The sequence below is a fragment of the Paroedura picta genome, chromosome 6 (genome assembly GCF_049243985.1).
Source record: "Paroedura picta isolate Pp20150507F chromosome 6, Ppicta_v3.0, whole genome shotgun sequence".
Taxonomy (NCBI): Eukaryota; Metazoa; Chordata; class Lepidosauria; order Squamata; family Gekkonidae; genus Paroedura; species Paroedura picta.
This window is the reverse complement of record NC_135374.1, coordinates 34,193,615-34,206,131: the sequence shown is the minus strand read 5'-3', so window position 1 is coordinate 34,206,131 and position 12,517 is coordinate 34,193,615. Positions and strand designations below refer to the sequence as shown.

Genomic DNA, 12,517 nt, shown 5'->3' with positions numbered 1-12,517 from the left:
CACTGAGAAATGCAGGAGCACAAATTGGGGGCGGATGAGGTACACCAGGCCAAATGCTTTCCCATGTGAGTGCAGGGAGATGTGGGGCAACCTGCCATGACTAAAACTTCAGCCTTCAGCCCATCATAAAACCTCCAGTGCATAAACTGTCTTAGATCAACAAAGTTTTATTCAAAGTATGAGCTTTTATGTGTGTACAGACAAAAGGATAGGCAGGGAGACACAAGGGTAAGGTCTTAGTGAACCACTGTCAGCAATTGATTATCTAGTTGCCCATTATGTTAATGTGAACATATTTATTGAACCCAAGATGTTTCCCATGTCATTCAATTTCAAGTGAATACATACAAATCCAAATTGCTATTTTTACTTACTTATTTCTGGAGTCTGTTAACAATTTTCATTATGCTATATGTTAATTTAGTCTTACACCATGCCTATAAGTATGAACTGATTACTTCCATCCCATGAGATTGTATCTGAGGAAGTGTGCATGCACAATAAAACTCATACCTTGAATAAAACTTTGTTGGTCTTAAAGGTCCCACTGGAATCTAAATTTGTTCTGCTGCTTCAAACCAATATGGCTACCCAGTTCAATCTATCTTTTATTTCTGTTGCTCTTATAATGAATTATCCTGGGTGTTATTACCCTTTGTTCACTACCCTCCTTTCTTTGAAACCTTCAATGTTGGGTTTCACTTCTTTACTGAATTTTACTTTAATGATAGTTTTTCCTGTTTCTCAATGCGTTTTGGTTGTTACTCCTTGACCAATTATGTACAGTGGCGGCCGTGTTGGGCTGCCACTGATTCCTAGTGGCTAGGCAGCATGCCCCACCATGTCCTGTGTATGTACAAGAGAAGAAATCCCTTGGTGCAGAGTTATTCATGTGCATGGACAACTTTGGGGTGGGAAAGATCAGGGGGGCATGTGGATCCCACCACAGGGATGTAGAAACACTCTGGCTCCACAGGACTGCAAAGCCAAAGGGGGTGTTTTGTGTCCCTGCAGGGACACTGTAGGCGTGGGGGAGGAGCTGGGCCTGAGGCCCAGCCCTTCCCTTATGTACAGACATGCCTCGGCTTGGTCTCTGCGGCAAGATGGAAAAATCTGCATTCCCTTGCCACGGGCCAGGGCCAGGAAGGGGCCAGGATGGTGGTGACGTATGTATGCAGGGATTAGCTCTGTTGCCACTAGCCCGGCCTTTCTGCCCTGTGTATAATGGGTCTTTGTGTACGTCAGTGCAGTAGGGGCTGTTTTGTTTTTACTACCAATGTGTTGTGAGTTCCTGAAAAATGCTTTGAGTCAGCAATCACCAGGAGTTGGTAACAATGAAAGGAGGGATGAAATTCCTTTTGGAAGAGCCTGCAGATGTAGGGATGAAATGTGTACAAAATGTAACCATGATATGGCACTAGGAGGAAACATCGAAAGCACCCTTTTTCTAGTACTTGGGCTGCTTACACATTTGTATTCCCCCACCCGTGTAACACAAGAAGCCCACAAATGAACAAGAATGTTCACATAATATTGTGCTAAGCATGAATTATGAGCTTCCTGAGGCTTTCCCTTTAAACCAGCCTTAAAAACTTTTCATCTGGTTCAAAGGGGGAACTGCAGTTATCATTTCCACCCATAGAACTCAGCCTCAAAGCAGCATGAGGCACCTTGCCCCTGTGCACCATTCCTCACTGTTGTCATCCTTTAAAGCCTCTGCTGGAAAAGGGAAATTGATAGAAGGGATGGGAACTTGGGCTGCAGGGGAGTGGTGGCAATTGCTGTCTCCTTGATGGAAGGGGAAGGGGCAGAGGAATGTGGATGCCATTTCTGCCTGTTCCTATTCCACTTGCTGCTGTTGCTGTGTGAGGTACATTTTGGCCTCCCATGTAATTTCAGTCTTGGTCTTTATTCTCAAGTATTGTGAGATGTCCTGATGAATCAGTGCAGGAAAGAAATTGATGAAAGCCATACTGTTATTAGTTTTAAAATCTACAAATATTAAATATTGGTTTAGTATAAATATTGGTTTCATATATCCTTGTTAATAAATACTTTTTACAGTCCGTTATTATGAACATGATAATGAAACCAGTAGGCTGCAACATCTTAACTTCCTAAAAAAACAAGCCCGTATTTCAGTGTTTGGAGATAGATATTGTATCACCTTTTCTATGTCTTTGTAACAAAAGTGAATGTAAAATCTTATTTCAGTTTCATATACCAAAGAAGAAAGCCGGTGCACAATCAGATGAAGTCCGTTTTCAGTCCCCATTGTCCAGACTCCCAGATGCCCACCAGCGGGGCTACCCTTTGAAGGAGGTACAGAGAAGCTACTTGCTGTCTGTTCTCTATGATGATACTGGATTTGATTTCTTTAATATCAGTAAAACCGTTTTCCTTTTATGTAAGGGAAAATTTCTAATATCTTTAAATGGTAAAGTATATTTATGAAGATAAAATGCATTTTAAATAGCAACTAGTGTAGTTGACATCTGCCTGTTATAAACAAATACTGTGAAAGTCCCAGTGGACCTGCACTGTGGCTTAAAATATTGTTCTCCCTTTCTCCAACAACTCTCTGATGCTGGTTAGGCTGAGAGGAAATAGCAAAATAGCCCAGGTCACCCACTGAGCTTTAGTGGCAGGCATAGTGTTAGCTGCATCTTTCTTTTTTCACTGAGAAAAATCAGGAAAAAATAGAAGCTGATATCAGAAGGATGTGATGATGCCCACAAACATAGATAACTTTAAAAGTAGTCAAATTCACGGGGGATAGGTCCATTAGTGACTACAAGCCATGGTGACTAAGGGCAGCCTCCACATTCAGATCCAGTAAACCTCTGAATAGTGCCAGAAGGCAAAATCAGGGAAAGGCCTTTGCCTCTGTGCCTTGTTTGCCTTCCATAGTAACTGGTTGGCAACAGTGTGAGGCAAGATGCTGGATTAGATGGACAACCGGTTGATTCCACAGCACTCTTATTTTGTTAGAAAACCAATTTTGTGCTAAAGAAAATAAAGTCTGCTGTGTGGAGAGAAAAGTATAATGCAGTCACAAGAGGTAGGACTAGCAGCCTGTTCTATATTGCATATTAATTGCTGCTCAGATTATTCACATTATTTCAAGTGGATGTGTTATCATTTGGGTAAGCTGAATGTTGAGGTTGTCTTACTGATGTCCTCATAGTGTCTGTAATTTTTTAAACAGTTTCAAGGCATATCTTTTTTCTGTTCACTTTTCCATTAATTTATTCTGCCATATTTTAACTATTTCAATTCTTTCCCCCTATGATCTATTTTAGTGGAAACTGGAAACTAGAAATAATTCATATCACTCAAACTGGGAGAGAAAAGGACACTTTGAGAAACGTTATAGAAATGATGAAGAAGCAGCATTTAGGTAAGGGAAGTTTGAACTCAAGATCAGATATTTTTGTGCAATAATTTATATAGCACAATAATTTTAAAAAAATGGTCAAATGTAATCAAGGAGCAGACTTCTGATGTTTAGAATTATTTTTTTGTAAAAAGGCTTATGAAAACTGCATATGGCAATCATCTTTGGAAAAGAATTCCATTTTTTCTCTCACATAAATTATAACCACTTTGAAGAAGAAGTTGGTTCTTATATGCCGCTTTTCTCTACCCGAAGGAGTCTCAAAGCGACTTACATTCACCTTCCCTTTCCTCTCCCCACAACAGACACCCTGTGAGGTGGGTGAGGCTGAGAGATCCTAGATATTACTGCTCAGTCAGAACAGCTTTATCAGTGTTGTGGCGAGCCCAAGGTCACCCAGCTGGCTGCATGTGGGGGAGCGTGGAATGAAATCTAGCTTGCCAGATTAGAAGTCCACACTCCTAACCACTACACCAAGCTGGGTCTTGATGATACTTGCACGAATCTGTATGTGCATTATTTAAAAACAAAGGAAGCTTTTTTTCCCCCTTCAAAAGAATTGTTTTATAACTATGTGTATTCACAGATGGAATTGGTGACTCTGCTGGCTGTCATAAATACATTAAAATTGTTCTGAAGAAGAAAATCTTTCTAATACTTGCACAGCGTTATTGAATTTATGCTTTAATGGAGTTCTGGTGGAGGGGAGATTTAAAGATTGTAGATTAGCAGTTGAGAATACTTTGTGTGGTCTTGCTGTTACTGATTGGTCCATGGATTCTGATAGAACATGAAGCAGCTGTGGGTGATGATCTCAAGATACATGTATGGGAATATAATTGAGATTAGCCTTACAAAACACAGTTGCTGTGGTGATTTAAATGCATAGACAAATTGGCCTCAATACAGAATTTCTGTTTCACTAATGGTGGCACCTTCCTCTAACTTGAGAAGCTATTTTCTGACATGAGGTTTTCACCAGCAGGATGTACCTCTTCCTCCCAAGCAAAGCTACTTGTACTGCTTGAAGACTCCTCCATTAGTAGGACAAACTCTGTATCTAGTCTATTAAATCTGTATTGTGTTCATAGTGGTTCATGAATCTATGACTGATATAAACCCTGGAATGCATATTGTACATCTGTCATTTTTCTTGGCAGTTCCACTGATTCCTACAGAACTTCTACAAGCAGTCCTTTAACAATTTATATGGTGCTAGAAAATGTTTGCTCAGTGTTGTATGTTCCCATCTGAGCAAAGCAGACCACAGTCAGTAGACGCAATTGCGTGTCATGTCATATGATGGAGACTTTTTTCTGATTCACTCTTACTAGAAGTGTGTTTGTTTTTTCCTGTAGCTGTATTCAAATATGATAAACCATAGTTGATCAAACTCTGATTTGCTGTGATATCCAAATGCAGGCTGCCCAGCAAACAGTTTTTTGGTGGTAGACATTAAAAGGAAATTCTAAACCATGTTGTGTTGACTCTAGTTTGTTGTGGTATTTGAATCCAAATTAGATCAGTATAATTATTTTTCTCATACCTTTTCATAAAGAGATGGTCAAATAGAGCAAAGTAACACCTAGTTGCTGCTGTTGCAGTTGTGTTCAGCTATCAGTGAGGCTTTCTTAAGACTAGGCAATTTAAAAGGCATTTTACCAACTTAATCAAATGAAGTTGGTCCCCATAAAACATCATTTCACATCCCACATATACCTTGCCTTACCTTCTCCCACCACAGGGAGGGTCTCAATTAAACTATTTCCAACAATTCAATATGTGGTGAATGTCTTCTTTCTAAGTTTTTTTTCTTCTCTCTGAGGGAAAAGAAAAACAAGAAAAGAGTTTGTGGTAAAACAGCAGACGGGGGCTGTAAGATGTATTTTGAATTTTAGTATGCTTACTGAAATGATTTGGCAGGTAGAGTAACTGTTAGATAATTTGTATCTGAGTAGGAAGCTTAGTCTGGCTTGTTTGCCTCACCTTTTCCCTGTCTATTCATTGCAGCTGGCTAATAGTTGGCAGGTGGCATATATAGTGAACCAACAAGTGTGTTGTGCTGGGGGGTGTGGGGTAAAACTTAGGGATTCTGCTTTGAGATGGGAAAGAATCAAACAGCAGACTAATGGAAATCTATATATGTCTAGTAGACTTTGTGCAACAAACTGGCTTAAACAAAGCAGTTTATTTTGACATATAAGCACAACATGTTTGTAAAATCTGAGTTAAATTCCTCAAGATCTCTCTTTCAAACTGTTCTGGAGTCTTATTTTCCAGCACTTTTCTGCAGGTTTCTGCAGGTTTTCTGCAGGTATACTGGCTTGAATCCAGTGATGTGCAAGCAGAAATATAAGCAGATTTAAGGCAGCCCCATTTCTGCTGGATCTTGTGCATTAATCAGCATTTTCCTCCCTATACGTTAAAGTGTCCAGAAATTGGTTGCATACATTTTGTGGAAGTGAAACCTCAAAATGAGGATACAATAGGTTTGACATAGCACACTTACCACAACTTTCCTTTATTTTATTATTTATTTATTTGTTATATTTATATACCACCCCCCCTTGAGGCTCAGGGCGATTTGCATAAAACATATAAGAACGTAAAGATAAATATAAAACAAAGATAAACACATAACATTAGTTGAACAACAGTGGTTTCAAAGCAGTAGTAACAGTGGTTTAATAACAATTCATAACTAACAGTAGCAATGTTAACATTAACTGTGACCCCAAAGGTTGGTCAGTTCAGGGTTCAGTTCAGGGAGAGGGGTTCTGGGAGGCCCATTTGATGGTGTTGATTCATTCGACCTCAACCAAATGCCTGGCAAAAGATCTCCATTTTGCAGGCCCTGTGGAACTATGCTGGCTCTGGTAGGGCCCTGATTCTTGCATTTATGCTTGTACCAGAGCTCCAGAACACTGGAAATTTTGCCCTACATCGACCCAATGTCAGCATAATACAGTATTATTTGCTGTTGGTATGCCCCATGCTAAGTGCACAGGTACTGGTACAGTAGGTCTCAGACCAGGCTATTTATGTTGATCTTCCTACCTGCTGCTTTTTAGAGATGCACTTCACTTTTATCCCCTTCTCTTAATTCTTGTAACTACATAAATAACTTTATTCATGTAATGTATTTTAATTAACTGATATTTAAAAGATGAGCTAGTGAAATTTCCATCACTAAGACAGATGAGAGTTGATGGGGAAAGAACAGTATTTTGCAAATAGTGTATGGGAAGTATTGGGTTATGGAATAATGGAATTTTTGATTTTGAGGAATACTGTTAATAAATGATTAGATACAATATTAGTGGTTTATGTAGGCTTATCCAGGACAGTGTTGCTAAAATCATGGAATCATAGAGTTGGAAGGAATCTCCAGGGTCGTCTAGTCCAATACCCTGCACAATGCAGGAACTCACAACTACCAGCCTACCCGCAGTGACCCCAATTTCATGCCCAAATGATCCCCACACAATAACCAAAAATCTCCAAAATCCAACCTGGGCTGGAGGAAATTCACCTACCATCCCACAGTGGCAATCAGCAATTCCTTGAGTATGCAAGGAAGGGCTACAAGAAATAAACACTGGAACATTCCTTCCTGCCCACCAGCTCACAATCTGCCTTAGTTCATAAAATCAGCATTTCTATCAGATTACTATCTAGCCTCTGCTGTCCTATTTGCATTATTCTCATTTTACTTTCATGTTAGGTTTCTAGCAGTATTGTTTGATCAAATAGTTGCTGTTGTTGCCAGCAGTTGAAGAGAAACACATGAATTCTTATTTATGAAGTTAACACTGCACTTTTGTGGGCACGAGGGGTTAGCTTTATGATGCAAATAGTCATCATTGCATAAAAGAATTAGTTTTTTTATGTTGGTAGCACCGATAAAATGAATCCTAGTGAATTTCTAGCTCTCAACACTTTAAATGTTACACACATGATTCATACTTGCATGTAATATCTTGACAGAAAATTAATTGTCATATATGATTTACCTCAATACATAATGCATACTTTTTTTCTCAGCTAAAGTTTCTATGTGTAGATCTTAATTTGGGCCATCTCCTTGTGGCCTTATTTACATGTTGCAATTGTGATAAAAGCGCGATTATCTCAAAGGGAATCTCATTATATTCTATGAAGCATTCATATATTTCCCTGAATACTTGTTATAGGCCAGGATAATACTCTTTGGGATACAGTGCTAAAAAGGTTAGGGATTGTCACTGCTGAAGTCTGCTATTGGATTCAGAAAGAGCCAAAAAGGAAGGCTGCCTGTGTGCTACTGTATTCTCATAGTATTTCAGGATACTGAGTTAGTCTCAGAGAAAGGAGTTATACGTGTTGGAGAACTTCTAGTTGAATTGTCTGTCCCTTCCAGGACCATGATTCCAGGAAGATATATGCATTGTTCCATTATTTATTGCATATATTCCAATATTGTTTGTAATATTTCAGTGGAGAGGTAAAATTAACTTTTTTCACATGTAAGCACTATAAATAAATGAGTAGATACCTGTATACTTCAGGCACCCAAACAAAAATTTCAGATGTAATTTGCTAGCATCAGAATAAAGAGGACCACATTGGTCATGCATTAAATATACAGTAGATAAAGCTATCTGAGGAAAGAATATATTTTTAGAAAACTAACTGTAAATGAAAAGCAGATGCAACTAAGGTAATCCACCTTAAATTTTCATGTGATCAGAAGGATTCTTCACAAGTCTTGGGCTGAGATCTTTGAAATGAAAAGATAACATTAGAATTATTAAATTCTCTAAAGAAATTTTGTTGGATTCATGTATCTTATTTAGATTTTAATTACTTTATCAATACTATTATTATATGTATGGCAGGCAACCCAAAGTTATGTTGACGAATGTCCTGAAGACGGAAGTAGGAAGAAAATACATAAAGACACAGCTTAGAACCGATGCCAATTTATCTCATGCTGTCAAGTTGCAATCAGCTCGGCAAACCTCATCATCTGTTGACAGTATAGAGATATGGCAAATATTAAGTTCACCTCACCAAAGCCTTTTTATATCTAAAAGGTATGTTTGGTTAACTCAGTTTCAGAGGTAATACATCTTTGCCTACTTTCTATTGAAAAACTCATGTAATTGTTTTCCATGAGTGAGTATTTTTTGTAGTCTTGTGGTCATTAGCCATTTTTCACATGCAGCACATCTTTTTTGAGAGATCCTAATCTGCTTTTGGAATCATTTAGTTTGAGAGAGAATTTGCCCACTCAGATCTCTTGGAAAGCTTCGTTAGTTTCTAACAAGTTTTAAAAATTCTAGAGGAATTATTTCTGCCTACTATTTAAAATAATAGATCACAAGTTCTTGCCATAAATATCTTTTTTTAGAAAAGTATATTTCTAAAAGTATATTTTTACAAGAGAAACCTGTTCATAATTTTATCTCTTTTTCTCAGAAAAGAAATAGTTACCCTATTTCATGCTTGGTGTATTATTTGTGAAACTTCTTTACATCCATAGTCCTTAATTCTGCAAAGAAGGTAGTTGTGTTGCTATTAGCAACATGCCCATTCCTCTGTGAACTGTTTTCCCATAGGTCTTTTTATACATTTCTCAACGGAACAGAATAATGAAAACATCCTTGATTATCTATAGTATACAGCAGGAAAAAGCAGACTATAGAAGGGGCTACAGAGAAGGATGAAAGAACAGTTAAAAGAGAACAGTGTTCAAGTAGCAAAACATAACCTAGCACCTGGAACACTGATGTTTAAACAGTGATCCATAGGCTACCAATAGTAGGTAATGTATCTACTAATGCAAGTACATTTTACAACTAAAAATATTGGAGGCGTTTTCTAGAATGAACAATAATGAACTTTGAATTTAAATTCAAATTATGCTCCAGTTTATTGTAGCTATGCTGAACGATGTGGGCCAAAGGAAGAATAAATGGACTGGCCCTGAATAATATAGTCTCTGTAGGAGACAACCTTTCTTAAACAGTGCAGGCCTCCCCTATTAAAAGACATCCATGAGGGTCAGAAAGTTTTGGGAACAAAATGGGATATGGCATAGAAGGCTGCTTCTCTTAGGGGGAGGGAAGCATTTCACCTGAAACTGCTGCTGGGCAGACCTAACACTTTCACAAGGGGGAAGGAAATTTCAGCTGATCCACTTTCTTACTACATTCCCTTACCTTGCATATCAAATAATTCCTGAAGGACCCCAAACCTTAAAAGGAACTTTTGTGGAGACTCCATTAAAAAGAAGAGTTGGTTCTTATATGCCGCTTTTCTCTACCCGAAGGAGGCTCAAAGCGGCTTACAGTCGCCTTCCCTGTCCTCTCCCCACAACAGACACTCTGTGAGGTGGGTGAGACTGAGAGAGCCCTGATATTACAGTCAGAACAGTTTTATCAGTGCTGTGGAGAGCCCAAAGTTACCCAGCTGGCTACATGTGGGGGAGTGCAGAATCGAACCCAGCATGCCAGATTAGATGTCCGCACTCCTAATCACTATAACAAACTGGCAGCAAAGGTCTCTTCCATATACTTTCTCAATTCATTGATCCAGCTCATGGAATATACAGATATAGCAAAGTTTACCTGCTGCTTTACAAAGCATCCCCTTTCCCTTTATTCTCTGCGGTTTTATTGGAGAGAACACAGAACTGCATTTTAATTCGGAAACCTTTCAGAAGTTTCCCACGTTCTGGCTATGGCCTGTAAAATGTAGTAGTCTTCAAAGAATGGATAGATAATAACTCCACCACAACACTTCAAAGTGTAGGAACTGTTGACCTAAAATATCCATGGGAAAGCATTGCCTTACTCATTAAGCACATCTTCGTAGTTCATTCAGTCTTACATGCTCCGATAAGAAATATTTTGCTGCTATTTTTGTTGTGTTTTAAATCAGATACCATGGCTGCTGCATTTTCCACCACATTTCTGTTCTATAATTAAAAACAGATATGATTCATTCATCTGGAAATATCTTCCAGAGTGGCTTCTGGAAGCGATGACAGGATAACTGTTCACATTTTTTTGTTGCTGACCTTTAGGTTGTCAAACTTTAGATACATAAATAGCAAGATGTGCTCTTTTGAGCTTTTTAGAAACTACATTCCTAGTTAATTTCCTTAGTTACTTGCTACAGGTTTTACTCATGCTGGCAGTTTTTCATAATATTTAATGGCTTCATCTAAAATGTTCAAACTGAAGTCCAGCAATAGAGTTTTATTTGGTCTTTCCTTATTCTGTATTTTGGGACTGCCCACTGTCTTAATCTGTATTGATTAACTTGGTTTAAGTTTAGTTAATACAATTTTGAGATTACCCAAACATTTACGATACATGAATTCAACCAAACATTCTTTGTACAAGTTCCAGAGTATTAATTATTGTATGTATGGCAGGCAACCCAAAGTTACCTTGACGAATGTTCTGAGGACGAAAACAGGAAGAAAATACGTGCAAACTCATCTTTTAGCTGATGCTAATCTATCTGATGCTAGCAACTTGCAATCAGATGAAGAGACCTCATCTGTTGCCAACCAATCATGCCAAAAAATAAGTTCTCAACAAAGCTGTATTTTATCAAAAAGGTATGTCATCCAGCATAGTCTATGTGTGATTTTGGTCCTTAAACTAATATTGCTAAAATATGATTCAGTTGAAATTAACATTTACAAGAATGTACATTTGAAATTGTGAACATATAATACAATCCCCCTAAAGTTAAACAGGTTAACTGTGCAACCCTATGCACAGTAATTTCAGTGTACTAGATTGGAGTAACAACATAGGATTGTACTGTGAGCCTCACTTTGTACTGGAGAGAGTTACAGATGCACTTTAACTGTCTAATGAGATTTAAATGAGATTTAATGTAACTTCAGATATTTCTCACTTTTTTGCATTTTGTGTGCAAATATGCATGTTTGCATGCTCCTCTCTTGTTCCTGTCTTGTTTCCTTAGATGTGCTTTGGGAATGATTTTCATGAAGGAATATTCACGGAAACTGTTGTTGGGGAATTGAAAATCCACATGGATTGCCAGTTCCACATACATACCCCCAAAACAACTTCCCTAGAAGAAAATGCATTGTTACCACTTAACTCAAATGTAGATATGTGTAGTTACGTCATTATAACATGCTATCATATAATAAGCTAAAATGTAATGCTTGAAATTTAGGGATTATTCATGTTGCTGCCATCAGAATTCAGTTATTCGAACTCTTTGGTCAGTATAAATCAGTAGCCATGTATCAAGTCTGTCATTCTAAAGACCTTGAAGTCTTCCATATTTACTTGCATGTCAGAGGTCATGGGGAATGCTTTGCCCTTTACTTTGTAAACTAGGCACCTTGACCAAGCAGAATAGGAGAAGAGTGCATATTGTTCTAAAGTATCTTATTTTGAGACTGTTTTGAAGTCTTTTATAGGATGTTAATTACACTTTAGTTGATTAGTTGGTGAGAGCCAAGTGATGAGTAGGAACTGAAGGTTAAAGGCACACTTATCTGTTCAGGTTGTTGGTCCCAATGAATTACTGTAATGGAAAAAGAAAATATTTAAAGTGGCCTTTCTCTCTAACATGAGCTTTTGTTCATTGAACTGTAATTTTGCTAATATTTCTTTCACTTGTGATGCAATCCTATGCGGAGCTACTCTGGTCTAACCCCACTGAAATATTTTGGCTTAGTTACTGCATGAGATTGCACTGTCATTATCTTTAAAAGCTACCTGTGGGAAAATTTTGGTAAGAAGCAAACTTTTTATAATTAATTGATTTGTTAGTTAATGGTTTAATCAATTACATGTATTTAATTTGTTGATAGCCATAGTACTGTGATGGTAAAGGTGTGTTAATGTGAAGTTCCCAACTTGTCTTTGATCTTCAGGGAAAGATTGAATATTAAGGAACAGCAGTGTGGAAGTTGAAATCTTCCATCTTCCACTGAATATAATTTGTGACTTAAAAATGAGTGAACATGGTGGCAAAAAGTTATCTTTTATAAGAAGATTCTGTTTATGAAAGCCACAGGAACATATAAAGTAAATGCTGAAGTGGGCTGTTTCCACTTTCCAGGGGTATGTGCAAATTACA

At 37.9% G+C, this 12,517-nt stretch overlaps 1 protein-coding gene across 3 annotated transcripts in view; it reads left to right on the top strand.

Moving 5' to 3' along the window:
* The window catches only part of SENP7 (SUMO specific peptidase 7), a 52,653-nt gene that overhangs the window by 5,438 nt on the left and 34,698 nt on the right, over positions 1 to 12,517 (top strand). Inside the window, exons 3-6 of one of the 3 annotated variants that reach the window (XM_077342106.1) lie at positions 2,215 to 2,322; positions 3,303 to 3,400; positions 8,275 to 8,472; positions 10,821 to 11,009. In XM_077342106.1, the coding sequence (XP_077198221.1) occupies positions 2,215 to 2,322; positions 3,303 to 3,400; positions 8,275 to 8,472; positions 10,821 to 11,009 (593 nt within the window). The remainder of the gene's footprint in view (positions 1 to 2,214; positions 2,323 to 3,302; positions 3,401 to 8,274; positions 8,473 to 10,820; positions 11,010 to 12,517) is intronic. The other 2 variants (XM_077342107.1, XM_077342108.1) reach the window with 2 other exon arrangements.